General features: G+C 36.6%; 1 protein-coding gene across 1 annotated transcript in view; it reads left to right on the top strand.

Annotated features, from left to right (window-relative positions):
- The window catches only part of megf6b (multiple EGF-like-domains 6b), a 64,979-nt gene that overhangs the window by 23,808 nt on the left and 21,938 nt on the right, over nucleotides 1–19,233 (top strand). The window contains exons 5-7 of the mRNA XM_079857719.1: nucleotides 7,285–7,407; nucleotides 16,408–16,530; nucleotides 17,544–17,669. Of these exons, the coding sequence (XP_079713845.1) occupies nucleotides 7,285–7,407; nucleotides 16,408–16,530; nucleotides 17,544–17,669 (372 nt within the window). The remainder of the gene's footprint in view (nucleotides 1–7,284; nucleotides 7,408–16,407; nucleotides 16,531–17,543; nucleotides 17,670–19,233) is intronic.

Here is a 19,233-nt window from a genome sequence, read left to right as displayed (position 1 = left end):
TTCTTTGTATGGATGGACGACATGCTCAAGTTTCGTTTGCTAAGGGCATGATGGTAAATATTTAAAGTAGGAGTTAAATATTGCACTGGACTCTTTGTCCAACAAAATTAAGACAAATTAGATGATTGCTGACATACAGTAAGAGTTTAGAGTTACATAATGAGTGTGGAGATCTGCTCAGAAAATTTGCTTTTGGGAGCATTTTGATGAGAAATGTTTGAGTTCATGTCGAGATTCTGTCTTCTGTTTGCAGACATTCATATCTGAGCACAGTTTGAGACATTTCTTCTGAAACTGTACAGGAGACACATATTACTGTTTTTTTTTTTTTGCTCTCCGTGTAATCTCATTGCTGTCTTTATTTATTCTATTTATTTATCTTTCTATTTATTTTTATTTATTTAATTTAATTTTTAATTTAATAATGTATTCTTTTATTAATTTATTGTTATTAATTTATGTATTAATTAATGTATTTTTCTATTTGTTTATTCTTGTATTTTTTATTAATTGATTCGTATGAATTAATCAATTAATACATTTTGTTATTTTTTTATTATTTTAATTAAGTTTATTAATTTATTGTTCAATTTATTTATTCTTTTTATTAATGTATTCTTATTTATTTTTTATTTATTTTGCTAGTTGTTAATTTATTCTTTTATTTATTTATAATTTTTATTAATTTATTCTAATTAATTTATTCATATTATTTATGTTTCTATATATTTTTCTATTCATTCATTTTATTTATTATGTTTCTTTTCTCTATAACATCTCATTTCACCCCACAGCCTTCTAAAGCAGAACTGCTGAAAAAAGCTTTTAATTAAAGCATCATAAAGTAGTTAATTGTTGGTTCTACATCCACGGCTGCCTGTCAGATGTTAGTCGTGCATGTGTGTGTGTGTGTGTGTGTGTGTGTGAGTCTGTGTACAGATGTGGTCACATCAAGACTTGAAATATCTTTTATACAAGTACACAGACACGAATACTTGGCCAAGGCTTTGTAAGTTTCCCAGATTCCATGTGCTTGTACCACAAATCAAATGACACTGTCAACTATAGATTCATTTACACAGCCACATACATTTATAGAGCAGCTGCAGATGTTGGAGCATAAACACAAATGATTAGCTATAAAAGTCTCTGATATAGATTCACAGCAGGAGTTTTATTTGTTGGAGAGAACAGAGCTGCTGTAGTTTATTCACTCTGCTTTAAATAAACGTGCGGTCGGCGCTGGAGGTCGTCTGCACAGATCTGGTATTAGCTGGGAAGTTATGCTTTGATATCTGCATGTCATGAATACTGTATGTTTTGTTGTTATCAGAAGGAGATGAATCAAAGTAATGCATGCACGGGGAACTCGGACTGGTTTATATGCAGTGATTTTGAATGCACTGGTGTTAGAGACGGTCATCTTTGCACGCTGCTCTACAGGTGAAGAAAACAGCTGTATACCGTCCCATAACTCATGTTACAAATTCTTTGCATGGTTTTAAAATGTGCTTTTGTTCAGTTACATGAAGTGTTTATACAATTTTGGGGTTCTTTGTCTAAAGAGATCCATCTTAAAATGAACATTAGATTGGTGAGACTCCCACTTCTTCATGCATGTGAGCAGATGTGGTAGATGGTTTTGTTTGGAGAGGTTGGTTATGACAGTCGCAGTTGTTATAGATTATGTGTGGCTGCATTATATCATACGTCTCGCACTGTGACCCTCTTTGTCTGCAGGCTTCTTTTAAGTGCACTATGTAGACAGCAGGGGGCAGTGTGTGCTCTCTACAGTGTCAATGGTGATGGATGCCACATGTGATTTTTCTTCTTTCCTTTTTGTTTGTTCATCAGTTTGTCATTGTGAGAAATAAATCAGTCGGCTGGAGCAGTGTGTTGTGATTGGTTGAGTGCTTTAAGTGTGTTTGGGAAATGTCCCGCCCCTTACCATAACCGCCAGTTTAACACACTACTAACTAACTCAACCAGGCCCCGCCCCTTTATTCTGCGTATAAATTATTTAAATGAGGAATATTGTGACGTGTTCGTTCCCGGAAGAAACTCAAGACTACAATGGAGGCGTTTCAGGGAGTTCAGAAACACTGACACTGATATAGAGAAGAACTCCCGCAGGAGGGACTTTTTATTGCTGAATCATTGTTAATTATCTACAAATGCATTAAAAAATGGAAGACAGTCCTGCAATTCCAGATATGATTTTGGCTTGAGCCTTTGGCTTCGCTGACGAGTGTATTTATGTGCTGGACGGCTGTATCTTTGTGCTGTTGGTGACCCTATGATGCTATCCGGAGGGTTTTCTCTGGCTCCGTCTGACCCGTAGGATCCACCAGCTGTGCCAAGCTACGCTACGGACCCCCTCTGCACAGAAACACCAGGAGCGGAAGTCACACAATGCACATCTGGAATGCAAACACACAAATCTCTCAGAGAGTCACACAGTTTGACACGTAAAAGGCTCTGAAGGATTGCTGGTGGTCTGATGGAATGTCAACAATAAATGTGGTTTTCCTGTTGCATAGTTTTTATTTTGATGTTCATTCTTCACAAACATATACGTATAAGCATGTTTGAAAACACGAGTATTGAAGAAATGCTGTACTTTTGCCATAGATTTAGTGGTTCTGGCAGGTGGTTTGTGTGCATTAGATCTGAACATATGGCAAAGGCATGACCAGAGGTTGAACAGATTTTCTCAAGCACTGGATGTTATGGGCTGTAAAACATATATCATGTTTTATGTGTGTGTTATGTGTGCATATTTGCACGTCTGTGTGTGTTCGGGATAATAGATTTATAACTTACAGAACCAGAAACATTCCGTATGAATTCTTTTCCTGCAGAGGTTGCAAATGTTTAAATATACAGTTAAAATGAAAATTGTCATTGTTTACTCTTTCAGCTTGGCTTCCATAAGTCTGTTTTTTTGCTTAGAAACACACTTCACAACAAGTCTGTAGCTATGAAACATGAACATAAAGATTATTGATGTGTTTTTCGAGTAAGAATTTGATGAAAATCAATTTCAACATCAGCTGGCTCTTGGTTTATGGTTTGTGTTTGTGATGTCAGAGTTCTTTCGTGTCTGAACCCGCCAACATCACTGAACCCACAACATCAAATTCCCTGCCAGTTTTCTGTCAAGACAATTCACATTGTGCAAAACCAAGAACAAAATTTGAACATCACATTGTCTCAGCACAAACTGCATCTGAATGTTGTGCTCTAGAAGAACGGAAGGATGAAATTTAATTTCTAAGATTAAATCATGTCTTTCACAGTTGAAAATGAATGGGGAAAAGGAAAGGAAAAAAACTGATTAAAAAAAGATTCAAAATACAACTTATTATACACTTAAATGCAATGCAATGAAAATGCAGAATGTGAGAAAAGTTACAGTTAAAATGCAATTTAATTGAATGTAATTAATTTTAAATAATGTAACTAAACATGTAATGCAAGTCAATATTTTTTGTAATGATTTAGTTTTTCGTGAGCATTTTCACCCTCTCTGAGCCTCAGAATTAGGCAGGCAAGTATATTTAATATGTAAATGATGTCTGTTGTGATTGGCTAACCTCTTTGCAACAGCCGGCTTCCGGAAGTAAAAACTCCATTAATTTTCTCCAAATGGAAACTGATTGTGAGCGACAACTTGTTAACCTTTAAAAGATGGTTATTCTATTCTGTGTGTGGATGGCGCTTAACCAGCATCAGTTTGGTAAATATTACAGCATCCTTGTGTAAGAAAAAAGGCGGGAACAGAATCCGACTGCATAAATCCAGCTGTCGGAATCCGTTCCCCCATCCCCATGATGAGAGATGTTGATGTAGTGGCTTAAAAGATGCTGATTATATCCTGTATGTGGAAGAAGCTTATCAAGCATCCGTTGAAAGATTTTTTTTTGGCCTTTTATACAAAAAGGACAATATGTAGACAGGAAGCGAAGTGCAAGAGATGGAGGTGGACGGGATCAGGAAAAGTACACGAGACGGGACTCAAACTTGCGTTACCCGAAGCCCAGCAGCACCATATGTCAGTGCACTGCCCACTAGGCTATCTGTGCCAGCTACAAATTGTCAGATTTGTAAATATTAGAAGCTCATTGTGTAAGCAACATGGGGGGGGAACAGAATCCAATGGCAAACAATTCAGCTGTCGGAATCCGTTCCCCCACCCCCATGATGAGAGATGTTGATGTAGTGGCTTAAAGACAGATCGACTGTGAGCTACGAGGTTGTTAATCGATGGTATTTGCTTCTGTTGAACCCGTCAGTCCACATTATTTCAACTTAGTTTTTAAATGATTGTGTTTAATGGTGAAATTCCTGGTGAAAAACTACCCATGATGCTGTGCAGAAAAATACACCAATCAGAGAGTCGAAACGAGCAATAAGTGCCAAAATAGCTCGATAGCCCTGCCCACTCCCATTATGCACTGCGAATAACGTAATCGAGTCGATTTCTCTACGCTCTCAAAATACTGAAATATTTCCATATATACTATGCCTAGTTAATAATAAAATTTAAATATATTGTTTATATATATATATATATATTTGTAAATGGGTAGTTTTATATTTCTCCATTTTTAATTTGATTCCATTTAGTTCTTTCCCTCATTAAAGCTGTTAAGTTCACAGTCTTGTTGTCTTTTTGTCTGATTTTCAAAAACTTTTTTGCTTCAAATCAAAGTTTGTAGTGTTGTGATGTTCCTCGTAGCTGATTGGTTTGGCTCATGGCTTTTAATGCTTTAATAGAAACTTTTTTAAAAATCCCTAAGGGAAAAATGAATGGACAAAATGGGGACACTGCTGAAAAAGGGGACACTCTCTTAACTCTATAGTAGCAATAGTGTTAACCATGGAGGAGGTGTTGATTATATCAAAGTTGGCGGTCATATGATTATGAAGTGAATATACTGAGATGAATACTGTGATGGTTTCTAAATTAGCTGTTTTTGTGCTTTAGTTTGAGTAAGTTTTCAGCTTTTTGGGATTAATTAGTTCATTTTTAGTGTATGTTACACAGTGCTCCTAATACTTGCCAGACTTCATTATGTGGACATGACCCCTGACCCCTGACCTCACTGACCCCGCACACCGCCGGCAACACCCTTCAAACCCGCGTCTCCCTGCAGGTCTGTGGCAGGTCGACCTCGGGTCATGAAAGGGGTCATGACCTCTCAGTGAAGGAATGTTGTTCGTCTCCATTTCCTTGTTGATGTTCCAGTCTGGATGTAGATGAATATATGTGAAGGTTGACGTTATGAACTACTGATCTGTCACTCATTTTATTCTCATGGTTGTATATAATGGAAAGTATCGGACATAATTTATTAATTTATGTTTTGCAGGATTGACAGCTGAAGCTTTAACACTTTACAATATTGGTTGTAGACATTAGCCATTAGTTAATGGAATAGTTACATAAACGATTAACAAATCTTCTACTGTATTTATTGGTTAATGTTCATTTCAAAATTTTACATTAAAATGATCAATTAAGTTAATATTAATTTCATTGTTAACTGATGCATAAAGCATTTCATGACTGTTGGGCGGAAACCTTGTATCTCCATTTTTGGTCATTTTTTTATTTTCTTTAGTAAATCATTACTATTGGTCACCCTTTACGTCTGTCTGTGGATTCTGCAAATATCTAACAAATGAAAAGTATTTTTAAAAGAGCATGTGACTAAACCGAGTAACTCCATTGGATCCTCAAACTGTCACATGTATGTCCGGAATTCACCAAAATTCAGCTTGATTTCAGTAAAATGTTGTCAAATTTCTGACCACATATAAGCCACAGTATCAACCAAGACCACAAGGTGTTTAATTATTATATATTTTTTTAAATATGGTTTTTCCATTTCCTGAAAAGTAGAGTTTTTGGAGGTACGAGGTTTCATAAGAGGTGTGGTTTGGGCCATAGCCTAGTCTTTATTTCCATAATGCATTAACTTCCATTGTGAATTGTACTTCTACCTTTGCACATTAAACTATAACATATTGAGCAGATTTGACTGTTGTGTTGTGCACATGTGTAATGGTGTGATCACGTCCGGCAGGAATTCCATTCACTCATTCATTATGTTTAATTCCCTCCTCCTGCACACATCGCTCGGCTCTTCAGGGGCCAATTTGTTGTGGCGAGGGTTTTATTGAAATAATGTTTTGGGAAACCGACAAACCGATTTTCTCATAAATATCTCCATGTGTATGAGTGTGTGAGAGCTGGATGTGTGATGGGAGGTTGTTAAACATCTGTGCTGAATCCTGAATGAATGGTAAAACCTCTCGCTGTGAGGTTGTTGAAGGACACAATTCTTCAGCAATTTAATTTTGTTCTGCTTTTTTGATCAGTGAGGTCAGTGAGTGTGCCAATTAAATGCTGAAACATCCCTCACCATCCCATTGAGATCATTTGTATCCACTGGAAAAAAGAAGCGGTTTTATTGAACATGGAGAGAAAACACTTTCTGCTCTTACTACTTTTTTTGGACCACATTTTGAAGGAGAATCTTTGTCTTTAATACTTGTATAATACTTGTATTTTCTCATACCCAAAGTGCATCAAACCATCTGACATTACAAGCATCAATATGCTCATAAAGTTAAAAGATATGGAAACTGAAAAACGGCCAAAGTGACAACTTTCTCATGAGCACTTTCCAATGAAAACTCAACCAATGGTCCAGTTTTCAGGAGCTTCAACTAAACAATCAAAAAAAACATTATTGTCAAATTCAGTTACAGTGAAGAACGGCTAAATGTGTCTTTAATTACACACATGATTTACATGATTTTGGGCAAAAATCTTTTATTCCAACTATGTTAGGTTGTTTTTGAGATGGAAACCTGTGCATGGAAACAAGATATTATGTTTTAGTTTGGCAATGAATTTCCACAAGCGCTTGCTGAGACCTCAGATGACCTATGCCGTGAGTTTGAGAGTTTCTTATGCATCCGGCTCCTATATGAAAAGGTTGGTACTATTAGTACAAAAAATTCTAGATTTGTACATTTTCTGAAGACAGCATTTTATTTATTTTTTATTTTTTTTGCAATATGATGCTTGATTTAGCAAACAATCCTGTCAATTGCATTGAGGGGAAGTTTCATAACTGGTCTGTATGAATGCATTCATATGTCTCCAAATCGTAAACATCTGGAAACACATGGAGACGATTGTCCAAATCTGTAATGGATCTGCATCTGTATTTCAGACTGTAATGTGTGTTTGTTCTCTCCCACTGTCAGACGTGAACGAGTGTGAAGAGACCAATGGAGGGTGTGAAGCTCTGTGCTGTAACACTATCGGCAGCTTCTACTGTAAGTGTCCCGCCGGTCACGAGCTCAAGGAGGACGGCAAGACCTGCCAGGGTGAGTCCCGTCTGTTCTCTCTCGGTTTCTCTGTGCGATTCATGCTGTTCCAGCAAAGCTGCTTTATCTTTTTTTAAAGGTTCTTGTCATTCCAGCTTTAGAGTCAAACTCTATTTCCAGCTTGGAAATTCAGAATATTGGAATTCCAATTGAGAATCTCTTGCAGAAATCTAGAATTCAGATTTTACCAAAATGCAGGACAGTCACTGTTATTATAAAAGATGCATACTAATAAGCCTATTTATTACACGTTTGAAGAGACAGATGTGCAAAGTACAGAGACCCTCTTTGTTGATCATTGCAAAACTTGGTTTATTGGACATTATGTCCACTGTCAGATTTTCCAGAAAAAAAAAATGTTGTTCATGTTCATTTAACTGTGTGCATTTAATCAGATCCGAAACCTTACGTCTGAAACTTTAAAGGGATGGTTCGGAGCAGGGGCGGAGCTAGACTCTCAGTACAGTGGGGGCGGAGCTTCATCATGGGGCCCTCTGCTACCAAGTCATTTTAAAATTAAAACCGTTAAAAAAACGTAAAATATCTGATGAATCATCAGATATTTTATGTTTGATTAATAATGTAGCCTGCAGTACAACTGTATATATATTTTATTTATATATTTTTTAAGTGGTATGTTTATTGTTTTCAATAATTTGAAAATTAATTCGAGAATTAACTTGAATGTGCAGCAATTTGTACAAATAGAGAGTATGTAGGCCTACTATATTTGTTGTAGCCATTAAATAAGAGCATTTAGTTTCATATTTGTTCAAATATTATAATGTTATTTTTTCCATCTATGTTGATTATGAAAAGTGAACAGCATGATAGGATGCATCATGTCAGACATGATTTTGTTAATGGGTCAGACATGATTAAACTTCATTTTCTTCATTAAGTTTTGTAGAAAGCCTTTATTTAAAGTGAATTTCGTTTTGTATAAAGAAGCAATATATAAGAAGCAAATATAGCAGACAATATAAATCATGACATGGAGGCGCCCGTGCGGTCAATTGCATTGCACGTGAACAGGAGAGCATCTCATCATAACTTAACCGAAACTCAGACATGAGAAATATAGCCTATCTAAAGAAAGCTTTAAATGTCTTTAAATGAAACAATTCAAAATGAAAAGAAATAGGCTACTCTCTGATTATGTAATCCAAGATGTGCATTTCTCTCTAGGCTATAGGCGCGTTCACTACGGAGATGGCGATCGTCAACTTCATCTTTGCAGCGACACTGACAGAAAAGACTAGTTTATTAATAAAAATCAATGCACGCGTGTCACCGGATTTACAAATGCACATCTTGCTTGTTGCACGCACACTCGGCACACATATTATGTCGAAATAACGAGATATTGTGTTGAAATAACATTATTAATAATAATAAATCTTTAATAATATTTGATTGAATGCCGAATGTATGTGCTTGTTCAATTTAATAAAATTAATACTTTAATTGTGATCATTAAAATAATTGAATATTAAATATTAAGTGGCCAATTTTTTCTCATTTATTAAAAGTATTTAATAAGTCTAGCACACTACACAAATTATAGCCGCCCCTGGTTATAACGGCCCACGTATTAAAAATGGTGGGGTCTAAATTACAGTTAATGTGTCGGCAATATGTTACTTTGCCAGGGCCCCGTGCAATGTGTCACTTGGCGAGGGCCCCGTTCCTGTCCAGTGACGCAAGATCGGCGGCGTTTGAGGGGCCCCTAATTGGCACGGGGCCCTAGGGCGGCCGCACCCACACACCCACGCTATCTCCGCCACAGGTTCGGAGTAATTTCAACCTAGGGTCCTTTGCACCATGACCTCGAGCCTCGAGTGTGTGTTTAACTGTAATGTGTTTGGCCTCAGGAGACAGTTTCTTTTTCTGGTTCTTCATATCCACCTGAAACATGCCATTTAGAGATTTATTCATCTTTCTGATGTTTCAGATATAAATTGTATTCATCCTACAGATGGTTTAGATCTTATAACTCTTTCATTTTAAACCAGTTCCTTCTTCACATATTTGATATGTATTTGAATGCCAGAATTCGGTTTGATATGAACACTGCACGCCTCATGCACAGGTTTATATGACAACACATTGTTTGTGTGTTCAGATGATACCGTAATTTACTCATTTGAATTAAGGTAAAGGAACAGGATGATCAAGAAAATATTGGACCACAGAATACACAGATTGACCAATCGGAATCAAGCCGGACATCATAATCCTTACATATAACCTTAAGTTATATTGAGTCCGAAATTCGCGTCCGAAATTTCCGCACGTTAAAAAATAAATGCGACTTCACGTTATGTCAATCACGCTTACACACTAAAACAATTCGGATTGGGTTTGATTTTCTGCGTTTTTCGCATCCGTAGCAAGCATTTTGAATGGTGTTTTGACAATTCAGAGCCACCAAATCACGAATACGAAAAAAACGCACTCAGTGTAGTGTCAATGCACTTCGGACTTTAGACAAAATGAGAACAGTATATGCCACTCCAAAAAACTTTGTGAAAAAAGGATGTGAAATATATGAGCAAGAGATGCAGACAGTGCAAAAGAGGAGAGAGAGAGAGTGAGAGAGAGGTATTTCACAGGGAAGGAGGGAATAAATCCTTGTGTTTCAGTCCTTCCCTCTCAGACGGCTTGAACGTTCATGAGACATCTCCTGCTTTTCCAGTCAGATATTTATGATTAAATATCTTGTAAATCATGACAGGCTGGATCATGCTTTGTCTCATTTGTATTCATTTTCATCCAGTTGATGTGGCCTATTATTCTGGCTACTGGCATAATTTGAGACACTGCCATAGGCCACACTGTTTCCATGGATACAACCGATTCATTATGGGATACCAGATACCAGGTGAGAACATTTATTGGTCCATTTAAAGTTGCAGAGGGATCTTCATCGTAAGAAATATAATGGAAAAGGTTTTCCTAAACGTCTAGAAATATTTATATATTTTTTAATTTCTTAGATAATAATTTTTTAGATTAGTTTGAGTAATTTTAATTCTTCAACTTAAACTTATTTTACTAATAGTTGCCAAGAAATCATTTTTTTTTCTTCAGATTTTTTTGTTTTTGTTTGAATTATCGTCAACATTAACAAAACAAGTTTTTGTATGCAGATTTTTAAGTAAATTTAACTAAATCTACTTAACTTAGTTAAGTAAAATTAACAAAGAAAATGCATAACTTGGCCAGTTAAAGGTTGTTGAGTAATTTCTACTTAAAGTTTACTTTGCAATGCTCGGTTTCAAGTACATTTTATTCAAACAATATAACACTGAATTAAGCCAGCTTTTAAGTATAAGTAACGTAGTACATGCCTGAACACAATACTTAATACACATTAACGGCAACATTCGTTGGATCATTTGAGAGTGTGAATGTGTCATTTTGAGTTGAAAACGAACTCCAGATGTCACAAGTTACTAAACCTAACAACAAAAGCAATGACAACAGTGTAAAAACAGCTGGAAAACAGTGAAAACACAGCCTTATTAATTATTCATGCCCCAGTGCATGATGGGAATACCATTGTCAGAAAGTTGAGTACTTTATTTTATAATGTTGAAACAGTTGCAGCTCATACAGAACGCTGCCGCCCGGATTCTGAGCAGAACTAGAAAATATGAACATATCACACCAGTCCTCAGGTCTTTACACTGGCTCCCAGTTAAATTTAGGATTGATTTTAAAGTATTATTACTGGTATATAAATCATTTAATGGCCTAGGACCTCAATACATTGCAGATATGCTCACAGAATATAAACCCAACAGATCACTCAGATCATTAGGATCATATCAGCTAGAAATACCAAGGGTTCACTCTAAGCATGGCGAGTCCGCTTTTAGCTATTATGCCAGCCGCAGCTGGAACCAGCTTCCAGAGGAGATCAGACGTGCTCCTACTGTAGTCACTTTCAAATCCAGACTCAAAACACATCTGTTTAGCTATGCATTTACTGAATGAGCACTGTGCCACTGTTCGTCCGAATGTTTGTACTGTATTTTATTCTATTTTTCTAAACTGTTTTAATTATTCTTATTTCTTTTATTATTTTAATTTCTTCTATGTAAAGCACTTTGAATTGCCATTGTGTATGAAATGTGCTATATAAATAAACTTGCCTTGCCTTGCCTTGCCTTGATATTAACGCTTTAATTTCCACAAGCTTAAATTGAGAACTAAAATAATATTTACTTTGTTTTTTAAATTATTGCCTGAACTAACTTGTTCTGTAAAATGGACTTCACCACAGAATCTTTTTTATCAGTGTTTTATCGCTAAAATGATTAGCAGACAGCGGTAATTATGTACATGTTTAAAATGTCACAGTCTGTCACAGTCGTCATTACACTAGAATATGTTGTTTACAGTGTGAGTTCATCTGTCACCAGCGTTTTAGAGACACAACACAGTCGGGAACTTCCTCCTCTGACTCAGCGAGCCTCGAGGTACATCTATAAACACTGTTAAAGTCTTCCAACATATTCAATACAAGCCAAACCAAATGCTTTCACCAATGTGGGGAAACATTTCTTGGTCATTTAACTAAAACCCAAACCAAACAGCAGCGTAGATGGAAAGTGAGTGCTAGTCTGCCAGCTTTTCTGGCTGGAGACTCTTTTCTGGCACACGCATGAATCAGTGGCTCACAATCAGCACGCATACTTCCAGTATTACTTCTGCGTGTGGGTTACCCTGATCCCGGTGACAGATGAACCAGAACTAACCTCTCAAGAGCCAAGCCAGATATTGGAGCTAAGTGGGCTGAAGTAATCAGACAAATTGGTGAATATTGTGTTTTGGCTACGGCAAAGGCTATTGGCAACATCAGATGTGCTTTCCAGGCTGTTATTATAACCAGAATCTGGGGTGATTTGCTGAAAGATGCCACATCAGTGGGAAATGAAATATCAGAAAAGAGACTGTTCGAGAAGTTCAATCAGTTCGAGGTTCGTTTGAAGTTCTTACCATTGGAAAGAAAATCGCAGTTTAATTGTTTGAAAGAAGCAGGGAGAGCGAATGGAGACTTTTTCATGTCTCTCCTAGAGTTTCAGAAGAGATCGCAACTTTCTCTTTCCTATAGCTCGTTGGCGCTTGCAACGCCAAGGTCATGGGTTCGATTCCCAAGGAAAGCAAGAACTGATAAGAATGTAAATGTGTACCTTGAAAATGCAATGCAAGTCGCTTTGGATAAAAGCATCTTCCAAATGCATAAATGTAAATGTCTCAAACTAGAGCGGCACGATTAATCAGTAAAAGATCACAATCTCAATTCAAACATCCATGCAATCTTATTCCTAAATGACATTGATTCGGCTGTGTTTATTGAACTTTTGACAAGTACAATCACAGCGAACATATATAGAGAGAGAGCAGTTGTCATGTTTAGGGATGAAACAGCTTCTCAAAACACACAGTATCATTATTTCTGTCTTACAATAATTCAAATTATCACAAGTACTGGGATTAAGTTTAGAGTTTGGATATAAACACTGATGTCTACGGTAGAGATCAAAATAGAGCAAATCAGCTTTTGAAAGAAACTTGATGCTTCAAATAAAGATTGCATCATTTCATCGTCACACCAGTAGGTGGCGACAAGTGACCGTTAAACAAATGTTTTTGTCATTGAATCATTCATTCAAGAGATTTGTTTACAAACGCTGATTCATCCAGTAATGAAACAAGTGAAGTATTTATGAGTGAGTCATTTAATTTTTTTTTTTTAAATAATTAATTCAAATGAATGACTTCAGCAATTAACATTTTGTCAGAGCCTCTAGTAAATTACATGTTAGTTGTTTAGTTGTCTATTCAGAAGCACGGAAGAATCCTGATCTCTGTTTTAAACAAAAAGATTCTCAATTTATCCAGAATCGTGCAGCTCTATCTCAAACTCAAAATATGTGTATAATTTATCCGTCAATATACAGTTTTTATTCAAATCAAATTAATGGCAGTATGACAAATACCATCTTGATGTATATTCACTCAAAATAAATGAGAGAAAATGTGCTTAATTGTCTTTAAAATAATGTCACAATGCAAATATTATTATTATTTGACCTATTTTTATATATTTGCAGCACAAAACAAACATCTTCATGCTTTGCAGGAAGCCTGTGATTATTTTGGCCTCCTGGCGTCTCAGTCAGTAATTAAGATTTTATGTAGGTGAACAACCGGCTGGTTCCCATTACCAGATGAGTTAAGTGCCAGCTATCCCATAGTGCCATAAGAGTCAAAATTGAGCTCAGCTGGTGAAGTGTATCAAGAGATTGTTACCAGGTTTAGAGAACTTCTTTAGTCAAACTTCAACTAGAGGAGAACTGGCCAACCCTGATTTGGATTAAACTCGCACATGAATCTTTGTAAAGGAAAACTGTATATTCCATTTGGCTATATTACGGGATTGCAGCTATTAATGGAAAACTGGCCAATGAAAACATCTCCTGCGGTGATGTCATGAGGTGACAGTAACACAAAGCTGCTCATTAGTTTATTAGAGGTCAAAGGTCACTCTAACACGAATCTCATTTGTTCTTTTTGGAGTCGGCTGCGCTTGTGTTGGCGGTGTCTCTCAGGTTTTGTTTGCAGAGAAAGCAGTGTACACGCTAAAGAGACCCGCTGTGGAATCATATGGATCTAGACAGTTGTGAATTTTTAGGATTTTTCCTCTTAGCAGGAGAGGACACCCTCAGGAGCGCCTGCCAATCTGCTCCGCACTCGCCTTGATGCTCAGATAAATCCACTTTATGGGAAAATCAACAGAAGTCGACTGGTTGCGTTTGGATTTCATGTTTGTTTACTGTAAATCAAGCAGCAAAAAGTTAACATGAAAATGTATTTCTAGAACTGTTCTGAGCTGTGGCTTACAGAGTTGGGAAACTTCAAAGAAACTGTCATTTCTCAAAACACACACACACACACACACACACACACACACACACACACACACACACACACACACACACACACACACACACACACACACACACACACACACACACACACACACACACACACACATTGAGTTTTCATGTTTTATGGGACTTTTCATAGACATAATGATATTTATACTGTACAAACTGTATATTCTCTCCCCTTACACTAAACCTACTCATCACAGAAAACTTTCTGCATTTTTACAATTTAAAAAAAATCACTTAGTATGATTTAATAGCTGTTTTCCTCATAGGGACCAAAAAAGGTCTCCACAAGGACAAAGATTTCGGATATTGCTATCTTTGTGGGAGAAAGTTTATCCCCATAATGGGTCTCATTCATGAAACACGAGCAGAATGAATTTTTGTGTAAATCGTGTGTAAAGTGGTTCTGGCGTAAATTTTCGGATTCATTAAAATGTTCGTATTTTCCAAATGTTAGTTTGTACGAAAGAAATCTCCACCTGCTCCCAGCCACGCGTAAATGGTGCGTTTAACATCTGGACGTTTTGCTCATTAATAAGCTGCATTTTAATTCACCTTAATCAGGTACATATTTACACAGCATTTTGAAAAAAATATTATATATAGTAATTACATACGGTTTTTCTTTTTACTTTTATTATGAGAGCCAGTAATAGCATCTGCAAACGGAACACTTTAATCAAATAATGAATTGCTTTCAATAGGGCTGGGACTCTGTTCACTTCTGGGACTGTTCGATTAACAGATGAAACTCTGTAATATGTAATATGCTGCCAAGCTTCCTTTTTTTAGGACCTGATACGCCACTATGTACGCTTGAAAATAAAATGTGGCGTTTTGAATGAACTTCTGATAATAAAACTTCAATTTCTGCATCTGAGAAATTTCTCTTTTTCATTCGCTTTGGAGTAGACATGTTGAAATCCTTCGTTTGGTGTCATAATATGATGCCCATATATAGTTGTCAGTGGGATTTAATGGGCAGGATTTATGGTAATTGAGAATGAGCGTGCACGCGCGTCCCGTTTACGACTGATTGGAATTCATTAACACACACACACACATTTCACTATCACATCTGACGTTTACGAAGTATTTGTGAATCAGGAGAAGAGTTTTCGGGAAGGTCTCTTTACGTGCAAATCACTCACATATTTACTCATATATTTGCGAATGTTTCATGAATGAGACCCAATGACCACACACACACACACATACACACACACAAAACTACTTTCAATTATGAGTAGCTTTATTATAAATATTTATACAGTATATACAAATATTTGTATGTAAATATAGTAAGTTTACAATTTGGATGTCAACAGATAAATTTGTGTTAAATACAATTAATAAAATTGCAGTATATAACTGAGTTAAATCACAGTGATGAATCACAGCGTCTAATTAAATATGTTTGTCATATACGACATTAAGGATTTAATATGCTTTATTTCTTTTGAACTGATTTATTGAAAAGAAAAAAACACACACACACACACACACACACACAGACAGAGAGACACACACATATGACCAATTTCCCTTGTGAATTAAATGCGTTTACACTGATGAAGTCGAGCGCCATGGGAAAGAGACTGGTAGCTGTGTCAGTGAAGCGTGTCTGTCTGAAAGCTGATCTCAGAGCAGTAACAGTGTGTTTCTCAACAGGCCGTGACTCTCTTAGCTCTGATCTCTGTGGGCAGCGTAAAAACTGTTTGAGAACCTACATTTCAGTGAACCGTGAATGTACTTGTTTTCTCTTTTTTGTAGTTTGTTCTAAATCTTCATGACAAGCATTTGAAACAAATGGCCACTTCTGTTTGTTTGTTTGTAATCTGACAGCTTGACTTTATAGAGGAGTTTGGATATTTATTTCTCATGATGTCAGACGTTTTTTCCCATGTCAGCAGATTTGGACCAACACTATTGTGTCCATAAATTAAAGATGTACTGGTACCAGAACTGACCTGAATGTGATGAATGTTTCATAACACAATATTGAACTGTGTGTTTTATGTGTTGCCGGCAGATGTTGACGAATGCCAGGTGCATAACGGAGGCTGTCAGCACGTGTGTGTGAACACCAGGGGTTCGTATCACTGCCAGTGTAACGCTGGATCTCGACTGCATGTGGACGGACGCACCTGCATCGGTAACACACACACACACACACACACACACACACACACACACACACGAAATGAAACCTAATTTGTCTATCTGTCTGTCTGTCTATCTATCTATCTATCTATCTATCTATCTATCTATCTATCTATCTATCTATCTATCTGTCTGTCTGTCTGTGTGTCTGTCTGTGTGTCTGTCTATCTATCTGTCTGTCTATCTATCTATCTATCTATCTATCTATCTATCTATCTATCTATCTATCTCTCTATCTATCTGTCTGTCTGTCTGTCTGTCTATCTATCTATCTATCTATCTATCTATCTATCTATCTATCTATCTCTCTATCTATCTGTCTGTCTGTCTGTCTGTCTTTATATCTATGGTCTGTCTGTCTGTCTGTCTGTCTGTCTCTCTGTCTGTCTGTCTTTATATATATGGATATATATGGTCTGTCTGTCAGTCTATCTATTGTAGAAATATTTTAAATAAACATCATGAGGGTAAAATCAGATTTTTTTAAAAAATGTCTGTGAATTTTTCCTTTAAATAATTTCATTAACTTGAATATAACTAGTTCATTTAGATGTTACCATGAGAAAAAAACATTTTAATTTACCTGACACTGACATAATGTATTTTACAGTGTAGTCCTCTAAAGACACAAAAGAGAGAAAGAAAGAGATAAAGAAAGACAGATAATCAGAGGACAGAGGAAGGAAGCAGTGAATATGATTATGTACGAAATAGTTTTTCTGGCACACATCTGTCTGCTGTATGTGTGCTTATAGAGAGTGACTCTAATTTCTACTTGAAGTTTAAAGTGATTTTTCACTTCATTCATGTTTCAGTCGGTTCAGTCATTAATGTGGTTTGAGTTCAGAGTTGAATCTGGGACTGAGAGAGTCATGCTGACAGGACACCGACACACTCCCCGAACAGTCTCCTTTATTATGACTCGTTTGATCTTCATGTTGAACAATATCAACCCTTCTCAAAGCGTCTCCACCTGTGTGTGTGTGTGTGTGTGTGTGTTTTCAGCCGTCCACTCCTGCAGTGTGAGGAACGGTGGCTGTGAGCATCTCTGCGTCCAGCAGACGGCGGGTCGTCTCCAGTGCCGCTGTCGACCCGGTCACAGACTCCACGAGGACGGCAAACACTGCAGATGTGAGTCACTGATGTTGGACTTTCCCATGAGCATTGCAGATTTCTGACCCTGAACACACATTTACGACACAGTTTTACAGCTCTTGTTGACAGTGAGATTTAAGCCAAAGTGATATGCAAAGACTGACTGAATATTTTACAATCAAATGCGTCATGAAAATGTGCCATTTTGTGTTTAGTCTGTGCTATTTTGTTATTATAGAATAAAAAAAAGAAAGAATAAGATGTGTATTCCTTTTAAAACGCATTTATTTGTCATGTTCAAAACCCATTTTAGTTTTCCTGTGGAACTCAAAGTAGAAGTTAAAGTAATGCATCTCTTTATATGTAACAAGAATATAGTGACTAAGGGTTGTGAAGCTCCAAAAACGGACATAAAAACACCATAAAAGTAGTGACAAAATTCTATTGTAAGTTTTGGGAAGCCATGCTGTAGCTTTTAATGACCAAATTTAAAGTTGTTACTCACAAAAAATGCTTCAAGTTTAACATCATTGATGCCAAACCCCATTAATAGAGTTGGATGGATTTTTGTGCTTTAAACAACTTTGTGTGAGAAATTTTTCCGAGAACCAAGTTATCATATGTCTTCAAGAGAAGCACAAAAAATGCTTTTATGAACCAGGCTTTTTTATCCTTTTGACATTCTGCATGAAGAAAGTAAGGTTTATATCAATATAAATGATGACAAGAGTTTGTTTTAATAGTTTTAAGCGATCGGATATGAATGTGTCTTCTCTCTGAAGTTTGATTGACAGGTCACAGTGGAGCTGTTAGCTGAAAGATTGAAGCTTTTGTTAAACACTGTTTAAAAAACGTGTATTCCCAGATGCCTGAAAATACAGATCAGTGTCTTAATGACTGAGAATTAACCGGAGGTGAAACTGTGCAGGTCATTTAAAACAATCTTTTCAATGTTTTATTGCTCAAATGTATTTGAAGCCAAGCGCTCTCATCCTTTGAAGTTCCCAAAGAATCACAAGAACTGCTCAAGGAGATTTAGGGAAAATAGGATTTTGGTCTTTGGGATGAAGTTGCCCTTTGATTCACTGGATGACATAATATCACAAACTGGTGACTTCAGCACGGACATGTCTTTGTGTCTCGTTCTCACCCCGTCTCTGAGGTCATCTGAAGTTGAACACATCTGAAGTCTTGCTCTGATGAAGGATCGTGATTGCAGAATAATTTCTGCCATTCTGTTTCTGTAAAAGTGTAATTGTTGGCTGTGGACAGATCGTTTCACTGCAGCTGTTGGACAAGTTAAACACACTGAGTGTGTGAGAGTTAGTCAGAGCAGCTGGATGCACACGCATGATAGATGATCTCACAAAACACCTCACATTTCACCTCAAAAAATTAATGATCATTTTGTATGACAATTAAAAGTCATATTTTCTTCTCATATTCTCACTAAAATCATTATTTCATGTTCTTTATTTAAATCAGCATAACTTAAAGACAGTACAACAAATAAGTCCTGCTACCATGACGTATAAATACTTCAATGTAAATAATATATATGTTGCAGTGTCTTACTGCTAAAACAAGGAGAATTGTGTTT

Source organism: Squalius cephalus (assembly GCF_949319135.1).
Source record: "Squalius cephalus genome assembly, chromosome: 22".
Taxonomy (NCBI): Eukaryota; Metazoa; Chordata; class Actinopteri; order Cypriniformes; family Leuciscidae; genus Squalius; species Squalius cephalus.
The sequence above is the reverse complement of the archived record's forward strand: the minus strand, read 5'-3'. Positions and strand labels throughout refer to the sequence as shown.